Source organism: Symphalangus syndactylus, chromosome 1 (assembly GCF_028878055.3).
Source record: "Symphalangus syndactylus isolate Jambi chromosome 1, NHGRI_mSymSyn1-v2.1_pri, whole genome shotgun sequence".
Lineage (NCBI taxonomy): Eukaryota > Metazoa > Chordata > Mammalia > Primates > Hylobatidae > Symphalangus > Symphalangus syndactylus.
In genome coordinates this window covers 28,215,299-28,243,163 of record NC_072423.2, presented here as the reverse complement: position 1 = coordinate 28,243,163, position 27,865 = coordinate 28,215,299, and the positions used below count along the sequence as shown (strand labels likewise).

General features: G+C 42.3%; 1 protein-coding gene across 20 annotated transcripts in view; it reads left to right on the top strand.

Annotated features, from left to right (window-relative positions):
- NEDD4L (NEDD4 like E3 ubiquitin protein ligase) overlaps window positions 1-27,865 on the top strand; it is a 368,499-nt gene that overhangs the window by 285,897 nt on the left and 54,737 nt on the right. For 11 of the 20 annotated variants that reach the window (XM_055297875.2, XM_063639336.1, XM_055297907.2 and 8 more), the window contains 10 exons: window positions 2,798-2,859; window positions 3,354-3,456; window positions 5,130-5,296; window positions 9,094-9,226; window positions 10,851-11,027; window positions 14,319-14,393; window positions 15,980-16,039; window positions 21,582-21,713; window positions 22,222-22,341; window positions 23,448-23,645. In XM_055297875.2, coding sequence (XP_055153850.1) covers window positions 2,798-2,859; window positions 3,354-3,456; window positions 5,130-5,296; window positions 9,094-9,226; window positions 10,851-11,027; window positions 14,319-14,393; window positions 15,980-16,039; window positions 21,582-21,713; window positions 22,222-22,341; window positions 23,448-23,645 — 1,227 coding nt within the window. The remainder of the gene's footprint in view (window positions 1-2,797; window positions 2,860-3,353; window positions 3,457-5,129; window positions 5,297-9,093; window positions 9,227-10,850; window positions 11,028-14,318; window positions 14,394-15,979; window positions 16,040-21,581; window positions 21,714-22,221; window positions 22,342-23,447; window positions 23,646-27,865) is intronic. The other 9 variants (XM_055297880.2, XM_063639344.1, XM_063639314.1 and 6 more) reach the window with 3 other exon arrangements.

The following is a 27,865-nucleotide window of genomic DNA, read 5'->3' as shown; positions in this document are numbered from 1 at the left end:
TGGAGTCTCCAGTCAGCAATGCTACAGGGAACATGATCAGACTGGAACCTGGATGAATGCCAGGAAGAATCTTGTAGTTATCTATAAGATCATCTTCTAATTCAGGCTAGAGAATTTCCATGAAGGTGAACTTTCATTTTAATGCCCTATCTGTTACTGCTTGGCATTGAGTTGGCAGTACTGACAAATGATATGAATGTGTAGAATTGGCCAATGAACATGGCCAGTGTTTGCTGAGTGTGTCAGGTGCCCTTGAGAACTTTATGGAAACCAACTCAGTTGATTGGTTTGATCCTCACAACAGCCCTGTAAGATATGGTTACTGCCCCATTTTATAGATGAGGACACGGAGGCCAGGAGAGATAAGGAACTTGCCCTTAGCCACTCGGCTCTGTAAGTAACAAAGCCAGGACACAAACCCAGGAGATCTGCATTTTGACCTGTGTGGTATCAGTCATTTAAGCTGCATAGGGTATGGACAGACTCAGGTTCAGAGTCCCTCTAAGCTCTGTGGTTTTCCCTCTTCACTGTCTTGCATGTTCTCTGCTGCTCCTAGATTGCTCATGCCCACTGGTGATCCTGTAGGCTTTGTCATACTGTTTGATTTCCTATGTTTAAACTGTCCTTTCTCCCAATTCTCCACCTCTCAAAGCCTTCCCGTCACCCTGTATTGAACTCCACATCCAAAACCATTTTGATTTCCAAGTGAGAGTCCGTCTCTTCCCTGTACCCCAAGTCTCTCAGAATGTGACCTCTCCGTGTCAGTGAATTTGTTCTGCCTTAGCTTCTAGTGGATTGTTGACACGATGGCTCTTCCCTTGTAATTATAACCATAAGGGCTGGTATACCACGTTGTATCCACATGTCGTTCACATAATATTGCTCTCAAATTATTTGTTGGTTGGCAGGGCATAGTGGCTTATACCTGTAATCCCAGCACTTTGGGAGGCCAAGGCAGGAGGATGTCTTGAGCTCAGGAGTTTGAGACCAGCCTGGGCAACATAGGAAGACCCCCATGTCTATAAAAAATAAAAATATTAGCCAGGCATACTGGCACACACCTGTGGTCCCAGCTACTTGGGAGGCTGAGGTGGGAGGATCACTTGAGCCCAGGAAGTCGAGGCTGCAGTGAGCTGTGATTGTGCCCCTGTACTCCAGCCTGGACAGCAGAAGACCCTGTCTCTAAATTAAATAAATAAATGTTGGTTTAATAAATGAAAAAAGGAAGGAAAACCAGCAATAGTTTTCTTAATAAATTTTCCATTTATTTCCTTATATATATTTACAAACCTTTTGGTAGAAAACATTTTCAAAATGTATGTTTATTACTGCCTCATAAGAACAGTCTAGAAACTATAATTTACTTCATTCAATGATAGTGAATTTTGAGAGCCTCCGTAGTTTACTACAGATCAGATGAATTGAGTGCTTACCTGAGTACCTACTTGGTGCCAGGCAATGTTCTTGGCACCAGTGATCCAATGGTGAGCAAATTCAGGTCTCTGTTCTCATGGGCTTACATTTTGGAAGTGATGGATGATAAACTAGTACGTCAACAAATGAACAGGTACTTTCAGACAGTGATATGAGGAAGATACAGCAGGACGATAGGATGGGGGGGTGATAAGGGTGGCTGATGGTGGGAACTCTAAAGATGTGACCTCGGATCTCACACTTGGATGGCAAAGTGGAAACAGGCATGCCATCCGGAGTCAGCTGTCCAGCAGAGGGACCTGCCTGTGCATGGGCCCTACCGCAGGACACATAATCTGCATCCATGGCAGATGAGGACAGGATGGTTGGGAGTACAAGGAAGGAAGAGAGAGACTGGCTCCCAATGAGGTTAAAGGTGATTCAAAGCCAGATTATAGTTGGTCTTCTAAGTCATAGGAAAGAATTTTCAGTTTATTATGAGAGGAGTAGGAACCCATTGAGAGTTTAAAGCAGATAATGACATAAACAGATAACATTTCAAATAGCAGCGCATACGTACATACACGTGTGTGCATGCACGCGCGCACAAACCTGATACAATAAATCATTGGACTGTGGTTTATCTCTTGCTATGAAAATATTTGAAATTGTGTTTAATTGAAGGGTCTAGGTATTTGAGGTTTTACTGCATATATAGTATTTAAAGATTAATGAAATAGTCACACTTATTTGTCCAATTTCCTGCTTTGGTAGGCCAACGAACTTCGCACAATCAAATGAACACTGATTTCTTTAAAAATGAACAAATACTCCACTTGTACTCATAGCTTCATGAGCTAAACCTCAGCAGAAGGTCGATCGATTGGTGCTGCTTCCTGGGGTGATCTCTGTGCAGGAGATAGTCTTTTAATTCTCTTAGGCTGATGATGTGAGATTTTAATGCAAAAAACAAAGTTGCCCTCAAAGATTAAATCTTGTATATTCTTCTGTTTACTCCACTCGTATGTATCTCGAGTCACAGGCATATAGCAAGGCACCGGTGACCGCTGGTTCTCCGAAGTTAATCAGCTCTGTGAGACAGAGGCCACACCCTGCAGTTAGAAATTTTACTTGGCAATGACAGCTGTAATTTTGTCATTTGTCTGTGGCTGGGGCTGGCTCCTGAAACCCGGTGTGGATAGTGACATCTAGTGGATCTCTAGTAGATCAGTTCCGTGGACTGTCAGGTACCAAGTGAAGAAACACATTCAGCGGTGCCACATTCTAAAATTCAAAATATATTCTCTGTAATCCAGTTGGCTGTATCTAAAACATGAAATTATTAGGAATATTAAAATTTAATTTATTGTTTTTTTCCCCACAGACAGAAGATCCAACCATGGAGCGACCCTATACATTTAAGGACTTTCTCCTCAGACCAAGAAGGTGAGGCTTGTGGGTATGGGTGGGTGGGGATGCCTGCCCTGCGTGCTGTGGGTATAGGTGGGAATGCCTGCCTTGAGTGCTGTGGGTATGGGTGGGTGGGGATGCCTGCCCTGCATGCTGTGGGTATAGGTGGGAATGCCTTCCTTGCGTGCTGTGGGTATGGGTGGGTGGGGATGCCTGCCCTGCGTGCTGTGGGTATAGGTGGGAATGCCTGCCCTGTGTGCTGTGGATATGGGTGGGTGGGGATGCCTGCCCTGCATGCTGTAGGTATAGGTGGGAATGCCTGCCTTGCGTGCTGTGGGTATGGGTGGGTGGGGATGCCTGCCCTGCGTGCTGTGGGTATAGGTGGGGATGCCTGCCTTGCGTGCTGTGGGTATGGGTGGGTGGGGATGCCTGCCCTGCGTGCTGTGGTGGTTGGCTTTTGCTGAAGATGATTTTAAGTGTCCTTTCAAGTCACACCCCTTCTAACCAATTTTCTTCCGTTATGCATGCAGTCATAAGTCTCGAGTTAAGGGATTTTTGCGATTGAAAATGGCCTATATGCCGAAAAATGGAGGTCAAGATGAAGAAAACAGTGACCAGAGGGACGACATGGAGGTACGTGGAGGGTGTCAGGCCTCTCTCCTTTCCTTGAGATCATATTCATGTTTTGCTTTCAAACGTTATAATTGAAGGAAATAAAAGTTTAGAAAGCTTAAATATAAAAAAAGTACATATGTCCACAAATTGGTCATTGATAGTCTACCAGTGCAGTTATTTGTTTTGGTTAAAGATGAACTTTTTATGTTACAACACCAGTCCTCGGAGAGATTTCTGTTTAGACAATGCCATGCCTATTCCCCAATGTTAGCCCCACAGCTCTGTGAAAGTCTCCTCACACGTTGAATTCTGTTATTGCTATGGACTTGCAGCTCTTTGTAAATTCTTTTTAGCCATTGAAGTCGCTTCAAAGTGGGTGAAGGAATTTAGAAAATCACTTTTTTTCAAGTTTCTTACTCATTTGGCCACAGATGACAGCCTGCAATAGAAAAACCCTCCTCTAGAAATGCCATTCTGCAATGAGCTGACCAGAGGAATGTCCCTTTTTTCCTTCCTGATAGAGCCGCCCGTATTTACCTTGTCACAGACTGATGCTGTGGGTCCTATTGTACCTTTTCAGCACACACCTCGGCCAGTTTGTTAGACAGATTCTCATATTCTCAAAGTGTCCATTAAACGAGACCTCTCCAGGGCTTATTCTCACATCTGTTTGCAGCTGTTGCATATATGTGATATGTGAATAATGTGTTGTGGAGAAGTTACCCGAACACCCCTCCGCCTGAGAGATCATATTTCCGGCATTATTTCATTTACGAGCCTTCATCTCTCTATATACATGAAGAGGAATAATGTGGGTGGTAGAAATTTATGAATGTTAACATTTCATAAGCACGTCAACAGATTTTCATCTCAAATCCCAGGAATTTTTTACACTCTTCTTGCCTTCCAACTGCAGTAACCAATGAATTACTTAATTTTCCAGTGATTTTAGCAGAGGATGTCAGGAAGGGAATACGTAACGCCTAAAATATGTGCTGTAAAAATGGAACTCGAATTTTGGTACCATGAAACCTGTTGGTGTGGACACAGCCAATGTAGAGGGCCTGAGTAGAAAGCAGCAGCTTCCAGACTCCTGGCTCCTGCGGTTGTTCGGGATGCAAAGAGGAGACCTCTCTCAGAGCCTGCCTCCCTGGGGAGCAACAGAGCTCCAGGCCTCTGGTCCCCTGTGCCATGAGTTCTGTTAGAACACAGGTGCAGCGCAGCTCATCTTCCCTGCTCCCTTTACCTCATAGAGGTGTTGAAAAGACGGCAGCTGTAATGTGACCCGCATCATTGACAGGGCTTTGTACAGCCTTGGAGGCCCTCAAGTCAAAATAACAAACATGACGTATGGAAAGAGTATGATGTGACTTAAGTAGTGTCACCGACTGTGCAGATCCAAATTGTGCTCTCCTGCAATGTAGTCATCTTAGAGGGCAGCACAATTAATTGGCCATTACTCAGAAGATTTTTGAGGCCTTTCTAGAATTTATATATATATATATATATATATATATATATATATATTTTTGGCCTTCAATTGGGAATTTACTCAAATGTGGCCCTGAAGCCATGGCTAGAGCCAGAGAGCCCCAGAGCAAGGAGAAGGGCATGCAGGGCACGCTGTGATGACCTCTTCCTCACAGCCAAAGAACCAACCTCATAATCGTCCCTTTAACTTTATTCTGCAGCATGGATGGGAAGTTGTTGACTCAAATGACTCGGCTTCTCAGCACCAAGAGGAACTTCCTCCTCCTCCTCTGCCTCCCGGGTGGGAAGAAAAAGTGGACAATTTAGGCCGAACTTACTATGTCAACCACAACAACCGGACCACTCAGTGGCACCGACCAAGCCTGATGTGAGTACCGTGTGATGGTCAAGAACACGTGCACGTGCACTGCACAGCTAGGGACAAATATGGCGGCCCTCTGGGACAAGGCTGGGAAATAAATCATATGTCAATAAGAGCAGATGGTGGTGTGGTACAAGATTCCTCTCCATGTACGTAAAGCACGCAAGAGCAGTCAGAACTTGTATATTGTAAGCAATTGCCTTTGAGTCACATGCTGCTATTTTCAATATGAGCTGATTTATTTTCTATGTCTTCTTGTATGCCGATTCCTGAAATACAAAGCAGAGGTTGTTTTTCTTAGACTTATTTTACATTTCTTGATTGTATTGTTTTCTTCTTCACCTTTCTCTCCCAACTGACCCAGAACAGAACCAGCAAGCAAATTGGCTTTGCAATTTTCTGTTTTCTCTAAGTTTTTGGGTTTTTACTCTCTTCAATGCATTGATTTGGAAACCTCAAAAAATTTTTTTTTCTTTAAGGAAATTTTAGCCCCTTAATATAATCAGAAACACATGGAAGAGTTGCAAAATCAGAATTAGTAATTACTGTGTATTTTAATCCCTCACCAGCCTCAGGGATGCAGTAAACCAATTCCTGTTTTGTTCCCTCAGCAATTTGTGGTTTGACTGATAGCAAATAAACACTGGTTAAAACTCATGGACTTTAAAAATGGTTTTGTAGCAGCTTGTTTTTAAATCATGTTATACAGCAAGATCTAAGTCTATTGATAATACATCAAAGGGCCAAAAGAAAGTCTTAAGGAAAAGGAATTCTATCCTAGAAATTATGAGCTGCCTAGCAGCCAAGACAAGGAGGAAATTATCAATGAACTATACAACTTCCAGTGTGTAATAAAAGCAAGTCTACTGGGTAGCATAATTTTCTTGTCTACTCCAACTCTGAAAGAAATTGGCTAATGATACATTTTAGACAACAAGCAGTATGAGATATCATGTTCTTAAGAACCATTTATCTTTAGAAATTGCAAAGATACTCTACGTATGACTGTGGGTGGAGAGGGTGGCCAAGTTTTCTGGTCTAGGTTTCGTTTAATTTAGAGATAAAGCTTGCAGAATCTGGAACAATGAATAGCCTGTCTTCCCTGAGCCCCCAGGTGGGTTCTCGTAAATGTCAGCTGTTCGTGATCAGCTTTAGACTACCCAGCATGGGCATTAGCTCAGGACAGCCAAGTGGTCTCAGGACAGCAAAAATATCAGAGCAACTGGGTAATGCTAAACTATCTTTTGTTAAAATTTTTTCCCATGGAAATAGCTTGGCTGATTCTTTTTGTTTTTTATATTATTGCTTACTGTTTCCTTTTGATTAATGCCCATAGCTATTAAAATTATTGTAATCCATCGTAGCTATTTGTAGTAAAAATAAATTTGGACCCACCTTGGCTTGGTTACATGTAGTGACCAGAAGAATCTTGGTAGCAATATCCTAAGCAAAGCACCATTATCTACCTTTGCTCAACAGCATGAGAAAGGAGTACCTGAAAAGGTAGATCCTCATGCAACCTCTGCAGAAAAGTGGCCAGGAGCAACTCACAAAGGAAAAAATCCTGATAGCTCATATGTATATGGAAAAATATTCAACTTCATAAATAAGGATCATGCAGATTGGAGTTTGTGTTTTGGGGACAAATAGGGATAATTGCTACTTTCTTTACCTCACAGAGTTGTGAAACTAATGAAGGAATTCTTGAGAAAACACTTTGTATATTTTTAAATATATACAATTTTTTGATGGCTCCACAGGTGTAGACATGTCCCCAGACTCATCAAGAGGTGTACGTTAAATATGAACAGCTTTTTAATGTGTTGATTAGACCTCAATAAAGTGATTTAAAAGAGAAACCATCTTTGGTGGCAGTGTCCCAGAAACTAAAACAAAAGGTATAACTTGCTGGCTCTTCACTAGTCTAGAGCAACAAGGGAAAAATGCAGTTCTTTTTCTGTTGTTGTTTGAGACCGAGTCTCAATCTATCGCCCACAGTGGCACCATCTCGGCTCACTGCAACCTCTGCCTCCCAGGTTCAAGTGATTCTCCTGCCTCAGCCTCCTGAGTAGCTGAGATTATAGGCGCCCGCCACCATGTCCAGCTAATGTTTGTATTTTTGTAAAGATGGGGTTTCACCGGGTTGGTCAAGCTGGTTTCAAACTCCTGACCTCAGGTGATCCGCCCACCTCAGCCTCCCAAAGTGCTAGGATTACAGGTATGACCCACCACTTCCGGCCGAAAAATGCAGTTCTTAATCCAAGTTCGGGTTCACATGTAGTTTTGGGAGAAGGCAGAGGCATAACTGCCCCATCGGGGGGCAGCAATGCCAAAGGGAGAGGCTGAGCCAGGAAGGACACAGCAGAACTTGCGGAACCTGAGGAGCGCCTCCTTCCAATGGACATAACTTCTAGAAGGCAAGAGGAAAGTTAGTTAAGGAAAAAGAGTTTCCACCACAACCTCTGCTAGCAGGCCCTTTATTGGGATACAGTATAAGTTCATTTCAGAATGTGTGAGAAAACTTTAAAATTTGTTTTTTAGAAAGAGTCTATAATGGTTGTTCTTGGTAAGTACTATATTTCAATTAGTCTGAAATAAAGATGTCAACTTTTGAGATACTGACTTGTGACATAATTTTTGTTAATGGGATATGCTGTCTTATTGAAAGTATCTGTGAGAGTTTTCCCTGAAAAACTTTTTGGCATTTAAACTTGTACATTAAAAGCCTCTGACTAATATTTCCCCCAAAGTATGATTGCCTATAATTTACTGCAAAAAAAAAAGTTTTGTTTTTCTTTTGTTTTGTTTTTTGTTTTGTTTTGTACAGTGGTGCGATCTCTCAGCTCACTGCAACCTCCGCCTCCCAGACTCAAGTGATTCTCCTGCCTCAGCCTCCTGAGTAGCTAGGACTACAGGCACGCGTCACCACACTCGGCTAATTTTTGTATTTTTAGTAGAGGCGGGGTTTCGCCATTTTGGCCAGGTGCGTCTTGAGCTCCTGACCTCAAGTGTTCTGCCCGCCTTGGCCTCCCAAAGTGCCGGGATTACAGGCATGAGCCACCATGCCCAGCCCAAAAAAGTTTTCCAAATTGAATCAAAACTTTTAGATCCTGAACTGAGAGCATCACATGACAAAAAATGGGGTATGTTGTTTCGGTGTTCTTCAGACCCCGGCTGACTTGAGAGGTTATCTCTTGAAGTTAATTAGATTTTTAAAGTAGGGTAAAGGGGGTAAATGCAGTGTCAAGATTTTGAGATTTTGTCAAAATGAGCTAGAAAGCAGCTGAAAAAAAATTCATGTTGGATCAGATGTACTTTCCTCCAGATGACAGCTTTGAATTTGTACCTTTTGTAGTCTGTGGTCAAATTGCTGGTGACCAAAAGTAGCTGCCTTGTCACTGCCGGACTTCTAGAAGGATTGGGACTGCCCAGCTGCTGTGTGAACTCGCCTGTCACCTCTGCTTCCAGAGGCCTGACTTGTTATTGTGACAAATGGGTGGAGGACTTTGATTTCTGTTTTTTATTAAACACTAAGGTATATTTTGAAATCTATGCCTAAAAGATGCTCAAAATGGTGTGACTAATGCATTTTAAAACTGCATTTATTTGACTGAAATGAACCTTAACCTATACTTTAGCCATAATATGGTGGGAGAATTCTCACATTGGATGACCAGCTAGTTGTCAGTGTTTGACGCTGACACTTTAGTGGGCATCTGGCCCTCCGTGAGCATTGGACTGTCATGAAGGGCCTGATCTCAACAGCTTCTCTTCTTCTCTTTCCCCGTTTCCTGCATGCTCAGGGACGTGTCCTCAGAGTCGGACAATAACATCAGACAGATCAACCAGGAGGCAGCACACCGGCGCTTCCGCTCCCGCAGGCACATCAGTGAAGACTTGGAGCCTGAGCCCTCGGAGGGCGGGGATGTCCCCGAGGTACGATGTCCCCAGAATGCTGCAAAGCCCGGCAGCTCCTTCTTCCCATGTTCTGCAGCTTGATTTTATATCATAATTTCCTCTCTCAGTAAACGTTGTTGAGAATATAAAGATTACGGTGATACCGCGAATTAATTACCATCTGAATATTAATTTGAAAGTGCCTGTAAAAGCCGTATTTGACAAGTATATGCGGCTCTATATTATAGAAATGGTAGTAACATTATTTTTATTTTTTATTTTTTTCAAGACAGTGTCTTGCTCTGTCGCCCAGGCTGGAGTACAGTGGTGTAATCTCGGCTCACTGCAACCTCTGCCTCCCGGGGTTCAAGCAATTCTCCTGCCTCAGCCTCCCAAGTAGCTGGGATTACAGGCACGCATCGCCACGCCCAGCTAGTTTTTGTATTTTTAGTAGAAATAGGGTTTTACCATGTTGGCTAGGATGGTCTCAATCTCCTGACCTCGTGATCCGCCTGCTGCCTCAGCCTCCTAAAGTGCTGAGGTTACAGGCGCACGCCATCACGCCAGCTAATTTTTTTTTTTTTTTTTTTTTTGTATTTTTAGTAGAGACGGGGTTTCACCATGTTGGCCAGGCTGGTCTTGAACTCCTGACCTCATGATCCACCTGCTTTGGCCTCCCAAAGTGCTGAGATGACAGGCGTGAGCCACTGTGTCCAGCCCACATTATTTTTCAGTATGAAAATCTTAAGATATTTTTACTTTGTAATTTATTTTTCACCAGGGTCTTACCATGTCTCATTAAATGACAACTTGTTTTTATCATGGTTGAGCTATTGAATGAGCCCTGTAACTTATTTGGGTATCATATGCATATTTTTATTGAGTCGCTTTGACACTTGAAAGAGATTTGTTACCATGAAAATATAAATTTAGGTGAATAGAAATGTGTAATTTTCCCTTTAAATAGTTATGGTATGTCGCTTAAAACGTTATGAATTAAACAACAAATTAGCCATAATCTTCCATGCTGTCTTATCAGCTCTGTTTACGTACTAAAAATCCATTCTTCTTAGACATTGTGTTAGGAAGATCATTCAGAATGCAGTGATTCAACTTGGAAAAGCAAAAGTAATGATTCCATAATACATTCACTCTAAGTTATTTTATACCATTGTTTAATTACAGCATATAGCTTCTATGCTGCTCTCACGGTGAATCCTCAGTGGTTAAAAGTAAAAGAAAATCCATGACAATTGTTTATAAACTCCAGAGAAGTGTGTGTGTGTGTGTGTTTGTTTTTTTGCCCACACATATTCTACAAGTGCTGGAAATCAGTCACTGTTCAGAGAGGCGGTGTTATAAAGTGGTTAAGAGCACAGCTTCTGTCTGGAACCAGGCCTCTTTGATTCACATCATGGCCCTACCACTTGCTAGATGTTACCTTGGGCAAGTTATTCTCTGCGCCTCAGTTTCCTCATCTGTTAATTGGGGAAGTAGTCATATCTTCCTCGTGATTATTGTGAAGGTTGTGTGCCTCATGAGAGGCACTTAGTAGGTGTTAATTATAGTTATCACCGTAGCTATTGTTGTTACATGGTTTTGTTGGGGAGCTGGGTGGATCCCCACTTCCTCGTGTTTACCCCAGTGTCTCCTTCTCTGAAAGCCTTGGGAGACTATTTCAGAGGAAGTGAATATCGCTGGAGACTCTCTCGGTCTGGCTCTGCCCCCACCACCAGCTTCCCCAGGATCTCGGACCAGCCCTCAGGAGCTGTCAGAAGAACTGAACAGAAGGCTTCAAATCACTCCAGACTCCAATGGGGAACAGTTCAGCTCTTTGATTGTAAGTAGTGGCCTTGTTTGAAAGAAAAGCTGAGCAATGTTTTATTGCTTTTTGTTGCTTTAGGAGAATTTTTTTTTTTTTTTTTTTTTTTTTTTTTTTGAGACGGAGTCTTTCTCTGTCCCCCAGGCTGGAGTGCAGTGGCGCGATCTCGGCTCACCGCAACCTCCACCTCCTGGGTTCACGCCATTCTCCTGCCTCAGCCTCCCGAGTAGCTGGGACCACAGGCGCCCGCCAGCACGCCCGGCTAATTTTTTGTATTTTTTAGTAGAGACGGGGTTTCACCGTGTTAGCCAGGATGGTCTCGATCTCCTGACCTCGTGATCCACCCGCCTCGGCCTCCCAAAGTGCTGGGATTACAGGCTTGAGCCACCGCGCCCGGCCTTTTGCTTTAGGAGAATCTTATGTAAATAGTGACCAAGGGTCTTCCAGCTCCCAGCTAACTCTGACATTTTCCAAAGTTCCTCCTTCCCTAGGAGAAGCAGGACTATACTAAAATTAGCCCAAGCAGGTGAGAATCTTTCTTGATTTGGAAGGCAGCTTTGCTCACCCCTATACCACTAACACTTTCTTGGTTTATAAAGAACTCAAAGAAGTAAAACTCCAGGATGTCTGTAATTATTAGCTTTAACCTTGTAGAATTTCTTTCCCAGCCAAAAGGCTCATGAAAATAGTACCTTTATCACAAAGGTAGTATTTCACAGTAACAATTAAAAGCCATCAGGCCTAATCAGTCCTCTTAAGTCACATTCTGCAGGATTTATCATTCTCATTTCACTGATAAGGGCACAATGCTTAAGTGGCTCATCCAAGGTTTGAATGGGAGATAGAAGACATCTCCTAAGTCCCAGAGTATGAACCCTTGAGAAATGTTGTGAAATTGTGACACTGTCATCAAGGTAGCATTTTAACTTGGGCTCTCAACCATCAGAAACATACTTTCTAGAAGCTTCAGATGGGCCCAATGCCTGAGCCCAGTGGAATCAGTCACAAAGACTTCCATGTTTGACAATACAAAACTGTGCAGAAATAACCCATAGAAAATCCCTGCTTGTGCATAGAATTAAGAGCAAATGAAGTCTCAGTGTTTCTCAAGAAACTGAACTTAAAAATGTACGATAGTAAATGATGGTAGTCACTCCACTGAAAATGGCTTCCTAAAAAAATAGTCATTTCTATGACCCTAACAAACATAAATGATAGTACTGCATACAATGTAAAAGCAAGTAAGTACTGACAAAATTTTTTGGTTATGGTGTTTTTATTTTAAAAGACACTATAGGCCTCTATTACATGAGTTGCATTTATCATTCAGTTAATGTGATTTCACATTGAAATTCTGTGACTTTTTCAAAAAGAGATGTGTCACCAAGATGAAAATGTAGTACTAAATGGACAGGATAAAAGAAATTGCATATATATGGGATATTTGAACGGATAAAACTGTTGTTATAGAAACAACATAAACAATGAAGCCTTGTATTTAAAACCTATAAAACCAAGAAGGTGCCACAGAATCCATAGCAGTAACACACCGTTAGTAAACCAAGTAAACATAGTAATTTTCTTCAGCATTAATCATAAGTTAGCAATTCTAGTTCTTTGGATGGGGAGCTCCTGCGTTTAATTATTCTAGATCTGTGAAATATCCTTAAGACCCAAATACAATATTGTATTATTTTCGCATCGTGTTCACTGTTAAATGAGAGTCAAATAGGATATTTCCTTATCGGGATTACCCTGCATTCAAGGGCAAGAACATGAGCTTTGGCTGGGCGCGGTGGCTCATGCTTGTAATCCCAGCACTTTGAGAGGCTGAAGCAGGCAGATCAGCTGAGGTCAGGAGCTCAAGACCAGCCTGGCCAACATTGTGAAACCCTGTCTCTACTAAAAATGCAAAACTTAGCTAGGTGTGGTGGGGTGCACCTTTAGTTCCAGCCACTCAGGAGGCCAAGGCACAAAAACTTCTTGAACCTGGGAGGTGGAGGTTGCAGTGAGCCAAGATCACACCACTGCACTCCAGCCTGAGCAACAGAGTGACACTTTTATTAAAGACTAATTCTTTCACAGTAACCAATGTGGGAAGATATGAATTGTCCCCCATCCCTACCACAGAGTCTACCATTTACTTATCACAAAATATTAAAAATGAGTAAATACTAGAAACTGATACCATGGATAAACTTGCAGATAAGGAGACTCTGGCTTCTGTGTGTGACCTGCTGCTAATCTTCATTCATATCAATTAGGCTTCATTTAACCACATAGACTAATACAAACAAGTGAGAGGAATATTAGACACTACATACTAGATCTTTTTTTTTTTTAGCTTGATCTCACTATTTTTAATCATTCCTGTCTTTACTACTTGAAGTCCACTTAGAAGCTAAAATTGGCTGAGCATGGAGGCTCACACCTGTAATCCCAGTACTTTGGGAGGCCGAGGTGGGTGAATCACCTGAGGTCAGGAGGTCGAGACCAGGCTGACCAATATGGTGAAACCCCGTCTCTACTAAAAATACAAAAAATTAGCCAGGTGTGGTGGTGGGGGCTTGTAGTCCCAGCTACTCAGGAGGCTGAGACAGGAGAATCGCTGGAACCTGGGAGGCAGAGGTTGCAGTGAGCTGAGATCATGCCACTGCACTCCAGTCTGAGCAATAGAACAAGACTCCATCTCAAAAAAAAAAAAAAAAAAAGCAGCAGCTAAAATTATAAATACCAGATCCTTCAGAAGTAGGCCAAGATGATGTCTGAGCTCCTCTGAATATAGGATGCAACTGACTCTTTTTCAATTGTAATAATCAATAAATATTGGGTAGCCACATATCACTATTTCTTCCTCTTCCTCTTCTTCCCTCTATTCACATCACATTAAAATTTACCCTGAGGGTGCATCTTAAAGCAAACTACAAGACTGCTAGCTTCTTTCTGTTTGTAAAGCAGCATTAGAATGTTGCAGAGTCCTGTTGAGTCTCCTTTCCGAAAGTTTTGGTCTCCTCTTATTTTTGCCACTAATTCTAAGGACCAATCAAAATTCCAGTCTGCTTAACTGAAAATTAAAGTGGAAGATGACTTTTTTTTCAAGGTCAAAATTCCAGTCTGCTTAACTGAAAATTAAAGTGGAAGATGACTTTTTCAAGGGTGACTGTCCTTGCTCTGAAAAGATGTTTAATTTAATTACCTTCTAATATCAAAGAGCGGTGAATATGGTTGAGTGCTATATTTGTTAAACCAATGAAAGTTGCTTTTAAGAATATATTTCTTGATGCTTCCTGTCTTTTCCTCTCCTTCCAGCAAAGAGAACCCTCCTCAAGGTTGAGGTCATGCAGTGTCACCGACGCAGTTGCAGAACAGGGCCATCTACCACCGGTAACCCATGCTAATTTCCAGTCACCAGTTGACTTTTGGGGCTTTCATTTACAATCATCTGAGCTGCTGCAAAAAGAGTTTTTCCTGTGTAAATTTATTTACCATATAAATGAGTTGTTTTTAAATTTCCTGGCAAATTGCCCTAGGAAAGTGGATTTCCAATACAGAGAACTGTTACTGCCACCCATCTCTAAAATGCTGGAACCTTCATTGCTTTAGTTTTTCACCCAAATTTATACCAATTTTGATTTGCTCACTAAAACGTCTTGGTATATTAGTTAGTAATTCCTTTTACTTTGTTGAGTTACTATAGTTATGCTCCAGTGATTTCTACTTTGAAAACACATTGAGTCCCTTTAACCAGGAAGAACTCTTCTGGGCCACCATCCACATGTTCCTTTCCCTTCCTAATGGACCTGAAGTCTGAACTCTACAGAGCCTCTGTGCCTTCTCTTTAAAGGCAGCTCTGCTCACCAGGAATTGGCTGTAATTCTTTCCAACTCTCTCATCATTTTAATAGCTATCAGCAAATGTAGAAGTGTAGGGGATTTTGTAACATCTGATGTATGTAAAAAGAAATATTCAAGTTGGAAGGCAGACTAGAACTGCCTTGAGAGATGTTTGATGTACCCATTAAAAATAAGAAATTTTACATAAATTTGTTTCTTCTTTTGGAGGTGAAAATATGTGATTTTAATGTGTTCAATTTGATATTTTACCTTGACAGTTTTTGTCTGTTGCTACAAAACCTTGATCATTTTTAAGACAAATAATGTATTATATATGAATTTGAAGGGGGAAAAGTGCATTTAAGGTTTTTGAAATCACAGTGTCTTCCCTCTCACGTATGTTTTTTCTTGACTTCAAAGGATATTTTGGCCTAGGTTTTAATTTTTTATGTTTGAGAAAAAATTAATGAGTATACTAGTCAAGGAAGCAGTCAAAATAATAGCGTCATTTGTGACTTATACTGGAGAGACTTAATAATAAGCTTGATAAGAGCGTCTTTTCTGGGATGGTTTCAGTACAGGGCCCCCAAAAACAAAACAATCAACTGAGATGGACTGGTAGGATCCTTCTCAACCTCATGATCTGTGATTTTCCTTGAACGAATGGTACTTTCTCTCCTTTTCAAAATCAATGTCAATTTTATTTCCCAAAGAACTCACTTTCCTGGAAACTGGTGATTCCTCCCTCTTTCTTTGTACTTTCTGATGCTGTAAACTCACTGATCACCAGTGGCCTCTTGAGTTTTGAGTGTTGGCAGATTTCAGAATCTGCTAATTATTTGACAATGGCAGGCAAAACCAGACCAGCTTTCCATTTTTCTCTAAGGCAGCTCACTCTTTTGAGGTTGTCATTGTTTACCCAGGTCAAGGATGAGCCACCTTGGGTGGCATAGGAGTCACACTTCCTTTGTGCTACTGGTCATCAGCGACTGCTGGCTTTGTCTGGACAGAGTGGGTTTCAGGGATTCTGATCTCACGTCACCTGCCTTACAGCGCTGCCACAGCAGTGGTCCCTGATTCAGACAGCAGTGGGTCATCCCCTAAGTTCATTTCACTGATGTAAATTATCATTCACAGCCCAGTGCCCCAGCTGGGAGAGCACGTTCATCAACTGTCACGGGTGGTGAGGAACCAACGGTAATGATCCACTTTATCAGACATCAATGGCAAGAGGCTGTGGGGCAGTTTTAATATTTCATGTAGTGGTGAATATACGCTCTTTTTAAAAATAAGATTAACTCCTTTGTGCTACAGAGCTGCACACGTTTCTTATTTTAAGCTTCTCATTTGGGGATTGTTTAAAGGTACTGGGTAAAATAGAATGATTTGTTTAGTCCCACATAATTTTATTAGGAGTACTATCAGGCTTTGGTTAAGTGCATTTAACTTGACCATTCAGAAGATATTTTTGACTTTTAGTGTTTGTACTCCTGATAAGTTTTTCCATTTCATTAGAATGCTTGGTTAAAATAATTTGGTTGGAAGATCATCAGAGAAGCCATAGGAATTGCATGAGACTGTGTGTGTGATTCCTGGGTGTGCCCAGGGCCGTTCTCTTTTCTGTATCTCCCCTACCACATTTTTAACAGGGGATTAGATTTTTCTTGTCTCCAGAATGCACCAGTGACCCTTTCTCTGCCACCAGGGGCTCTCCTCACACAATGAACAAGTTTCTGTAATTCCAAGGGAGCTTAATTAGGATATATAAGTGATCTAGAAAAATTGATGTTTCTCTGAGCCAATCATCCTTATTCATTATTTTAAATAATTTATGGTATTCCTGTTTGTGGGTGACTTAGATTTGTATTTTAATTGCCTGTTTTCTACTTGATCCCTAAAGTTAGGCTAGCTGATAGTTTATACTTCGCACTGCAATAGCTGTTTAAAGAATTTCCTGGCTGGGCAAGGTGGCTCACGCCTGTAATCCCAGCACTTTGGGAGGCCGAGGCAGGCAGATCACGAGGTCAGGAGATCGAGACCATCCTGGCTTACACGGTGAAACCCTGTCTCTACTAAAAGTACAAAAAATTAGCCGGGCGTGGTGGTGAGTGCCTGTAGTCCCAGCTACTCAGGAGGCTGAGGCAGGAGAATGGTGTGAACCTGGGAGGCAGAGCTTGCGGTGAGCCGAGATAGCGCCACTGCACTCCAGCCTGGGCGACAGAGCGAGACTCTGTCTCAAAAAAAAAAAAAAAAAAAAAAAAAAAAAATTTCCTTATTGTTTCACCTGTGTTGTATTTTGCTATAACTGCTCATTACTTGTGGATAACTTTACGTACACAATTGCTGATTTTCTAAAAGATGTTGATGACTTCAATTTAATGCTCAGCATTGTACAGAGGAAAATCAAACTGGCAACAGTCAGCCCCGGAACACTCAGCTCAGGTTAAGATAGTGAGCTACAGTGGTTTACATGAGTCATGTGTTGAGTGAGGCAGCCTCCAGTAGAATTCAAGAAATTCTACATGAACTGTTTCCCACTGTGCACTTGTAATTTCTGTGGGAGTAGTGGAGCTTCGAGGGGGACAAGATCATTTTGTGAAATAATTTTAGTAGAATTCAGTGCTGATGAACATCATCTGTATACCACCTATTTTTGTATTTTGTTGGCCTTGCAACCTGCTTGTAGCTTTGGAGTGTTGTGGTAGCTGATGTAGTAAATGAAGTAGGAATGGAATCGTTGCAGTACCAGGCTCCATGGCAAGGGTCACCTGGCAGGACAAGGTGACCCCTCTGAATGAGATCCCGGGTGGCACGTTAGACTGCCCTTTTCTTGCCTTCTTGCCTGCACACTCCCCTCCCCGTCACTGAGTTTCAGCATGGGTTGGGTTTTTTCTTTTCACAGGCTTGGCAATATTCATTCCTAAGTGTTTCATCTACTCTGGTAGAGTAGATAGATCTCCCTACCTAGTTGGGTTTGAAAGGATCACATCCATTTCTCTTCTGCTGTATCCTGCATGTTTCTCTTCCACATCCCTTGTCGTGAATGCCCTTGACTTCCTGTCTTGCAATTCTGTCTCTTCACCCCGTGTTTCCCTCTTTGGCATCCCCTCTGTTCCTCTGCACGTCACTCACACTGAAGTGTATTGTCCTGGGCAGGAGCCATCGTGGGATTATATCATCTCACTCCCCCTGTGTGCTCTCACAGAAATACGGCTGTGTACACATAGGTACACATTGTGCCACTTTATTTGTTTAAAATGGGATGTCATATATACATTACTCAGCAACTTGGTTTTTTTTTTTTTAACTTATGGTCATTCTTCTGGGACATGTTAATAATTACATAATATTCAGTGATGTGAAGGCACTACAATGTTAATTTCCCGACATTCAAGGAATTTCTTCCTCCTCTACCCCGCCCTTTTGACTCCATATGCTGTGCTGAAGTAACCGTCCTGGTATAGCTTTGTTTCTATGATAGTGCTTTCATTCCTGTAGTCTAATAAACAGGTCCTGATTCTCAGCCAAGAAACCACAGCCCTTTGATTTATGGCAAATAAACGCACAGTGGTGTCACTTTCTGGCAGACTAAGCCAGGGCCCTCCCCATGAGATAAAAGGAGAGGGATAGCACAGTCCTTTCAGTCTTCGTTGTATATATTCTAAAAATACACGAGGCCACCAGTACTGGGTCGGTGCAAGTCTTGGCAAATCTGTGATGGTCAGTGTCAAAGTGGTTATTTTTAAAAGCATATTGAAACTTCTGCAGTTTACAATCGTGTTCTTTGTTTTAATGAAAGAAACAGAGCCACTAGGAAGTTCTAGCTAATGGCTTTTGGGCATCACAAAGCAGTAGTGTATTCAGTCTACGATGAGAAGCTGTGAAATGTTAAGCTAAGTCGCAGTTTCTAACTGGTTTGATTACTTTTTTGTTAAGCTAGCGTGGAATATGCTCACAAGCATAGAACAGCAGAAGGCTGGTTTTGGCTTCGTGGCTGGCCCTTCCATGGCCTGTCTGTAGAAGCTGAGTCCTGACCCCTTCAACTAGCCGTGCAGGGTAGGAGGCAGTGTGAGTTACAAATGGAATCATCAGCACAGGTTGTTCTATGTGGTCATTTGGAGAGAACACTGTAAAGAAACATTTCCAAATTGCCCTCTTACATAAATGTAACTAAATTACAGGTTGCCAGTTCACTTTTCAGTAGAAGAGAATGAGCATTTTAATCAAATTCAGTGTTCTGTACTACACTCCTAATTTTCCACAAACTGATTAGTGCTGTTCACTGTGGCTGTATGAAAGTAACCTGTATGGCCGGGTGCAGTGGCTCACACCAGTAATCCTAGCACTTTGGGAGGCCAAAGCAGGTGGATCAGCTGAAGTCAGCAGTTCGAGACCAGCCTGACCAACATGGTGAAACCGTGCCTCTACTAAAAATACAAAAATTAGCTGGGCAGGGTGGCGCATGCCTATAATCCCAGCTACTCGGGAGGCTGAGGCAGGAGAATCACTTGAACCTGGGAGGCGGAGGTTACAGTGAGCCAAGATTGTGCCACTGTAGTCCAGCCTGGGCGACAGAGCGATACTCTGTCTCAAAAAAAAAAAAAAAAAAGGAAAAAAACAAAGTAACCTGGTTGCTAGAATTCATACAGCTTTAGGATTCAGTTCTGAGATGATCTATGACACATCCATGTGCTTTCAGTTTATCAGTTGCCTCCTAGAGATTCAGTAACTGCAAAAATACCCTTAAGGTTTCCAGAGCCAAGGTTTCCAGAGCTGAGTTTTCCAGGGGCGGGGCCAGGGGGAGGGGGGAGTTATGGGAGGGAAGGGACTTGGGAGAGGGGAAAGTGGATCACCAGAAGGGTGGAAGGGGAGGGCTCTGGGCAGAGGGACCTGAGAAGGTAACACATTCCGTTTAGTATTTCATTGATTGCATAAACAATAGTAGGTCAAAACTTGATAGCACATACTTTGCCAGAGATACTAATTGACCAGGAACTTAGGTTACAACTTAGCTCAGCAGGGGAGTCCATTGAAGTGCCCGGATCCACGTAGCTCTTTGCGTTGGCATCACTGCTAGAGGAGGAGGGGAGGAAGGAGCTTCACTCAGGCTGCGATGTTCATCGATGTTTAATAGTCATGAAAGGATTAAGTCAGTGTTGATGTTTCTTCTGCTCCTGCTGAGTCTCCACACCTGGATCCAGAATGCTCTATGATCCGAGTCTTTGTGTCTTTATAAACTATCTTTATGGAGCTTTAGGACTTCATCTCAGGAAATATTAAGGAAATGGTTGCTGCATTTTTAGCAGAAAGTTTTCTTACACATAATCTAAAATCAGCTGCTTCATGATCTTACCCAGGTGATCTTTCTCTGAATTGTGCTTTTAAGCCTGTGAGGTTAACATATTGCTTCTCTGTGGATGGGGTTTCCAAATTACCCGGCAGTGTCCTTGTTGGTGCTTTCTCTAATTTGAGATCCTGGAGTCCACCAAGGAACTCCGGGTGACCATCTTCACCAAGACACATTGCTGGTAGTGCAGGGAAAAGGTGGCATAAGCACAGGAAGAAGTTGGGTTCAGAGGAAATTTGTATCCTCAGCCTAATAGCAAGAAAACGACACCTGCTAAAATATCTGGAGGGACAGGAGAAGATCCTGGCTAGAGATGGGAGTACTCTAAAAGAAGCAGCTTCCTTTTGTAACCTCACATGAGAGGTTATTCCTAAGGCATGGGCTCCTATACTTTTAGATTCTCCTAGGAGCCGTGGTATAGCTGTGGTTGGCTTCTGGTTTCTGAGCTTTTCCCCACTTAGAGCTCTTTCACAGGCACAGATATTACATGCATCACCTATGCATTCAAGCCCTCCTGGGACAGCCCTGATCTCCAGCATCAGTCCCAGTGCCTCCATACATCATCAACACATCCATGTTTTTCAGTGTTTCTCCATCCACACTGCATTTCTTAGAGTGCTTCTCAGGGATCTGCTTGTGATCAAATGTGGACTGTCTAAATACAGTCACTCTACGCTGGACAGGTCTCTAAACCCAAAAACTGCTGAGCTGTGTTCCCTTCAAGGAAACACACTCCTATCAGCAGACTTGGGTGCACACAGCCTCGGGTATGAGGCTGGGTGCTGGGAGAGTTCCTGAGCTGGGGCACACAGATGTCCTGGGTGGTCCTCCAGATTATATGCTACTGTGTGACCATCAGTATCCTAGAGAAGGGGCTCTGTGTTGGGATTTTAAAATTTTGCCCCAAAAACTCCAGTGTTAGGGTCCTAAGCTGATGGAGGAATTTAGGACTAAGCTAGAACAGCACCCCATGGGAGCTACATCGAGGAGAAACTCAGAGCATCCCTCTCATACACAGTGACACTGGACAGTTTGAAATACCTTTAAGCTCTACCTGGTTTGGCAGTGGAATTTAGTAGCTAGAACAGATGATGTTTTTCCCTTTCCCTGTGTTCACCTTAGCAGCAACTCTTTACGTTTAAGACTACAGGGTCTTAGAACCAAGTTCTGTAAGAACTTGGACTCTGCAACTGTATGGGGTTCATTTCACAGTAGATTTGAAGCTATTGGAAATCTATTGCTGTTTTCCAGACACTTGTAAGCGTTTTCTTTATAAATAGAACTAATTAACTTTGTCTAGAGAAAATAATTATCTGGGTGTACCTTACTTTATTAAACTGATCAGAAAACAAATGCAAGGTATTAAATAATAATGATTTCTTGCACAAACAGCCATCAGTGGCCTATGTACATACCACGCCGGGTCTGCCTTCAGGCTGGGAAGAAAGAAAAGATGCTAAGGGGCGCACATACTATGTCAATCATAACAATCGAACCACAACTTGGACTCGACCTATCATGCAGGTACGAAGATCGCCATCCAACTTAAAAGCACAAGCCATAGAAGCCGAAATGTACATGACCAACCTCCTTTCCTGGTGTTTATGTATTGTTCTGAAAGACCCATATTTGTAAAAGCTTTCTCACAAAGAAAATGCATTACTTTAAATACAATAATAGCCTAAGGAAGAATTTGCTTTTCAAATCAGTTTATCACTGAATGTATTTTAAAAATGTGACGTGAAAGATATTTTCAAAGTAAGAGCCTATTGCAGTGTGTAGCTTCTTCCCTGCCCGGCCCCCACTTTAATCCGAGGCTAGTTTTTATGCTGGGCTAGTGATTCATTTTTATTTCCCTTGAATGTGTTTCCCCATCCTTTCCCCCATCATTATGTTTAATTATTTCCTCCACGCTTTAAATAGGCCAGACCTCTTATTATTGCTGTTTGCGTTGTTGTTTGGGTTCGCGCTCCTAATCACACACACACGGAGATCCTCCTATGAAGCTAACTTGTTTTTGCCTCCAAAATAGCTTGCAGAAGATGGTGCATCCGGATCAGCCACAAACAGTAACAACCATCTAATCGAGCCTCAGATCCGCCGGCCTCGTAGCCTCAGCTCGCCAACAGTAACTTTATCTGCCCCGCTGGAGGTGAGATGGCTACCTCATCTAACTGGACTCACTCTGTCCTGTGACTCCCATTCTTTCTTCTCTCTTAACTCTGCCTTTAGTTTCGCAGCCACCTCCTCTCTCTGATCAGTCGTTGTGTTGGTGGTGAAGGGTGTTCTTGTGCAGCCTTTCTACCTGCTTCTCTGTCTCGCCCAGTTAACATTCCTGGACTCTCTCACCTGATTCTCATTCTCATTTGGCTAAGGCCGTGGTGACTTGTGCTGGACGTGGGCACTCTCTTTTCAGGACTTCCACCGTTCTTGTTGTGTTTCGCTTCTTTTTGCGTGTTACCTCATTAGAATTGCATAATCCCTCTTTCAAATACGAAGTGCTGATATTGAGTTTTTAAACATAGCTATTGCTTTGATCATTTGTTTTTCTTTCAACTGTAGGGTCTTTCATTCTATGGGCATACATGTTTCTGATGCATATTTGCATCTCTGCATCATGGCTGGGCATCTGCTTGTGCTCTCTGTCGTGTTTGTATTGTTTTGGTGCCATCCTTTAACATCACAAATGTCAGAATTAGAGAAGCCAAAGAGCAATGTTTGAGGTCCTAAGCTTGACTGTGTCTTAGAGACAGCTGTGGGCTTCTCCATGCCCTGGGTCCAGATGCTGATAAGTGAGGATGGATGCTGTCTCTTCCACACTCTGATATGAATGTCATGGGTAACAACTGTGAGATTCCAGATCGTTGTCTTTATTGATGTAGCTTTTTTCTTTTTTGTTCTCTAAAACTTGCCAATCTGTTCTTCGTTAGACTGTGAGCTCATTAAGAGCAAGGGCATGTTTTCTCCACTGTGTAAAATCTCCATCCATAATCCTTAGTACAGAACAGTATTTTTGGTACATACTAAGTAGCTACCAAAGGATGGTGGTTATAAATACTTAATATTGTTGTGTGTTTATCCAACAGAGAAAATGTAAAGTTAGATTGATTTAAAAGTAAATGAATGACAGAAAACAGGTTTTGGGGATCTTCCCTCTTGTCCATCTCCAAAGAGAAGCCTTCTGCAATACCCAGGTACATTTTGGCACATTGGAATCGCACTTGCTAAGGAGTTCTAATCCTCATTGTTATTCTTTAGGGTGCCAAGGACTCACCCGTACGTCGGGCTGTGAAAGACACCCTTTCCAACCCACAGTCCCCACAGCTATCACCTTACAACTCCCCCAAACCACAACACAAAGTCACACAGAGCTTCTTGCCACCCGGCTGGGAAATGAGGATAGCGCCAAACGGCCGGCCCTTCTTCATTGATCATAACACAAAGACTACAACCTGGGTAAGGCTGCTGTTTTTATTTGGCTCCGTTTTCATCGTGAAGTCTGGCATTAATTCCTTGATTTCCTTACTCAGTGTTTGTAGTTCTTGCAGAGGAGTTGGATTGACTGTAAAGGGTGTCTCCAGAGGGTCTCCTCAGCCTGCATCTGGCCCCTGCACAAATGGGCGGGTGGGAGTGGGTGGGCACAGGCTGGTAGCTGTCTTTGGTATTGGTGCTGGGACTGCCTTTTCTCCTGGGAAGCTCTAGTTTAGACAGATCACCATGCTGGATGGAAAGGTACTGCTCTGTGCTGTTAAGATTTTGTTAATTGATTCCGTCTCACAAAGTAATCTCACTAGGAGTTATAATCACTTTCAGATAATTTTTTCTTTTGTCAGTTTCTTTTTGCACTTTCATTGGCATTACCTACCTTCTTTTGATTTGTCGCTTTAGTTTTTACTGTTCACATAGATCAGTATTCACACGTCTGAGGTACATTTTCATGCCGTTGATCATGGGGTAGGGGACGTACTGAGTGACTTTTGTTGTAAATCTGATAGCTCCTTTTTGTGATCGTTTTGTCAAAATTGATTTTTCTTACCATGCAACTCTTTCACGTACTCCTGAATTGTACCCAAGAAAGAATCTGTACATTGTATTATCTTGAGCAAAATGAGATTAATCAAAGGCGAATATGCATATCTTTGTATTTCTCTGTCAGTTCTTTATTTCTTTACTGAATCAGTGGGTGGCTTTTTCAGTGTAGTATATGGTTGTTTTAAAAGTCAGTTGGTATTTTTCTGCTATATAATCTCCATACCTGTAATTAAACTGAAATTGGTTCCCTTATTTCTGGCTATTTTTGATGCTGCAGATGGTTTTTCTTCCTGTTGTGTCCCCATCGAATTGTCTAGCTAGAGTTAACCGAAGAGTTTAACTTGGTCCTACTGTTGTCTGTGCTACTTGCTCAGAACTGATGTTATGGGAATGCTGGTTGAGTTTTGGTGATTGTCATTGGCCCTAGCTCTTTGGTCTTGGACCAACAATAAACATACACCATTAATTCCCATTTCTAGTGATGGACATTAAGTGTGTCCATTTGATAGACCAGCAGCCTTATATTCAAGAACAAGCCCTGCTCAAGGGGATTTGGGCTGTCATTTTATGCCTTGCCCATTGTGTGGTATCAGTTCAGTCCAGCAGGTCTAAAGAGTGTGCTCCTAGAATCCTTTGAACCGTGGGACATTGTGTCTTCAAGGGCATTCTTGGCATTTGGGGCAGGGACATTTGTGCCTTCAGTTGCAGACCATTTAACAAACTTGGCTCCTGCCACCAGGTGCTAATGGTCACCATTACCCCCACCCCAACATAGTGACGACCAGAAATGCCCTACACATTTCAAAACAGCCCTAAGTGAGAACCACTGTGAGAGCTCTTTCTATTTTGAAGTAAGGGAATGGCCTGCCAAGAGAATTTCTCATTTAGATCTGGTAACATTCATTTGGTAAACTGAAACTGCTTCTAAGGCATATAATAACATGTAGGTTTGACTCCCCTACTAGTCTGAAGATAACGTTACAGATTTGCAGACAAGCCAAGAGTAAGAGACGGGCAGCTCGTTGGAAAATATAGTAATGGAGTTCTTTTTTTTATGTCTTTTTCCTTATTACCATGGAACCCCTGGCTGTCCTGCCAGCGTTCTCATTTACTGTAGCACTGCTGTAATTTCAAGTCCTTAGCCAGAAACAGGCTCCAGAAATAAGGGCTAACGAATATAAAAGTAGATGGATTAGTGTAAGGAGCCACTGTGGCTTGCCAACATAAGCTATGATTTTAGTAATTTCAACTAGCTTGGTAATCAAATCCCCTAACCTTTTCACAGCCTTTCAAGCTACAACAGCAGTGTAATTGCAGCTGGGCAGATTGTATTTTAAATTAAACAGCACTCGCTTTATTTATTGCTTGCAACATTACTGAATGACACCCATTTTTAATTTCCAGTTGTCCCTTTTTACCCAGATACTTGTTATTGACTAATTTACTGATTTAAAATTATAATCTCTTAGAACAACATTTTGTTGCTGCTGCTAGTGTGGGAAATCCTCAAGGTAACAACTGGAAATTCCACAAGTTACTCCCCTTCTTAAGCGAATTCAGATGTGCTGACACAGCTGTGTTACCGCTTCTAAACAAAGGCCTAGGCAGGATTCTCCCTGCGGAAGACACACTCTAAATTGCCTGTTCATTTTGACAAAAGATGAAGAGCCGGAGGGAAGCGTGAAGATAATTTGCAGCTTAAAAATCTGTTTTGAGTTGGTTTTAGGGTTTGCTTTGTTTTTTATTTTTGAAAGAGGAAGAGAACAAATGAGAGAACAGCATAGCTATTCTTAGATTTGAGCATTAGAATAGAAAAAGGAAAAAAAAACTGGTAGGACAGGTTGAAAATGATGAAAATAACACTCCTTCCCCCATCAGCCTGGGCACTGTTGATTCTTACACCACCCAGAAGCCTGAAAAGTATCAGGACATTTCCCCTCTATACATTGAGAAATTTAAAAATTTATTGAAATATGTCATGAAACATGACCTTTTACACACACACAGATATGAAGGCAGTATGCCATCAGTATTTGGATAAAGTTTAGCCTCATTCTCTTTTTTTTTTAATTTTTTTTTTTAGTTTTTGAGATGGAGTCTCACTCTTGCCCAGGCTGGAGTGTAACGGCACAATCTCAGCTCACTGCAACCTCTGTCTCCTGGGTTCAAGCGATTCTCTTGCCTCAGCCTCCTGAGTAGCTGGGATTACAGGCACACGCCACCACACCAGCTAATTTTTGTATTTTTTTTTTTTTTTTTAGTACAGACGGGGTTTCACCATGTTGGCCAGGCTGGTCTCGAACTCCTGACCTCAAGTGATCCTGCCGCCTCAGCCTCCCAAAGTGCTGGGATTATGGGCATGAGACACCCTGCCGGGCCAAGTTTAGCCTCATTCAAACAAACAGACAAACATTGGCTTTGTTCCCCGCGTGGGTCAGGCCTTTCGGGGAATGCATGCCGGAGACCAGGGGCTTGGGAGGGATGTGCCGAGGAGGGATGTTCCATCCTCAGCAGCTCAGAGCCCATGTATATGGGTTGAGTATCCCAAGTTTAAAGATTGTGAATCCAAAATGATCCAAAGTCTGAAACCTTGTGAGCACTGACATGACACTGAAGCAATAAATGCTTATTGGAGCATTTCAGATTCTCAGATTAGGCATGCTGAACCAGTAAGTATAACTGCAAATATTTTGAAATTCAAAGCCCCTCTGGTCCCAAGCATTATGGGTGAGGGATGCTCAACGCATATTAGTGTATTTGTGCCTTTCACAAGATGAAGCATGGGCTTATTTTTGTAGCAAGAAAGATTACACCCTAGTTAAGTTGCAGGTTTGTTTTCCATCCAAGTTCAAACTAATGAAACTTATTATTCTAGGCGTGGTTGCTGGTCTCTTCCAGGATGGAAAAGATAAAGAAAAAAGGCACATTTTTTTTTAATCCCTGTGTTTTATATATTTTGAATTAGGAAAGCCCTTTTTAAAAAGATACTGCTCTTTGCATCCTGTTTAAAAACACTTTGAACTCGATAGAGGGAAGCAATTTTATATTACACATGAAAGAGTTCCCGTATGAAACTGAAGAAAGGAAGAAACAACCAAGCACACTTTATGCATTGGATCATTTATTTTCATCGCATCGGAGACCTCGTTAGTATTCCACTTTCTTATCAGCTCTGAAGTTGTCCATAGCTAATAGAGAGCCTTGACCGCCACTTCATGTGCCCTGGCAACTAAGGAGAGATGCCTGCCTCCTTGAGTGGCTCGGTGGGAGTCAGGGTTCGGGGGTGACCACTAGCCTTAGCCCTCAGAGCTGGTTCATGGCAGCTGCTGCCATTATTTTTATTATTTTTGATAATATTATAAGCCTCAAGGCCTCTGGCCCTCACAGTCTATGAAGTCCGGGTTTCCATGCAAGGCCGCTTTAGCAGACCTTTGAAATTCGGTTGACTTTATACTTCATGCTCTTCCCCTCACTGCCTCCCTGACACTTTTCTCTAATTTCAGCTTCTTTTCACGCCCCCAGCCCCCCCTTTAAATCACCAGCCTTTTACCAACAGGTAAAAGCTGATTGTCTTTCACAGTAGCCTACGTGTGATTCCAAGGTCAGGCTGGCCTTGTGTGTAGCATTCAGAAGCCCTGCCCTCT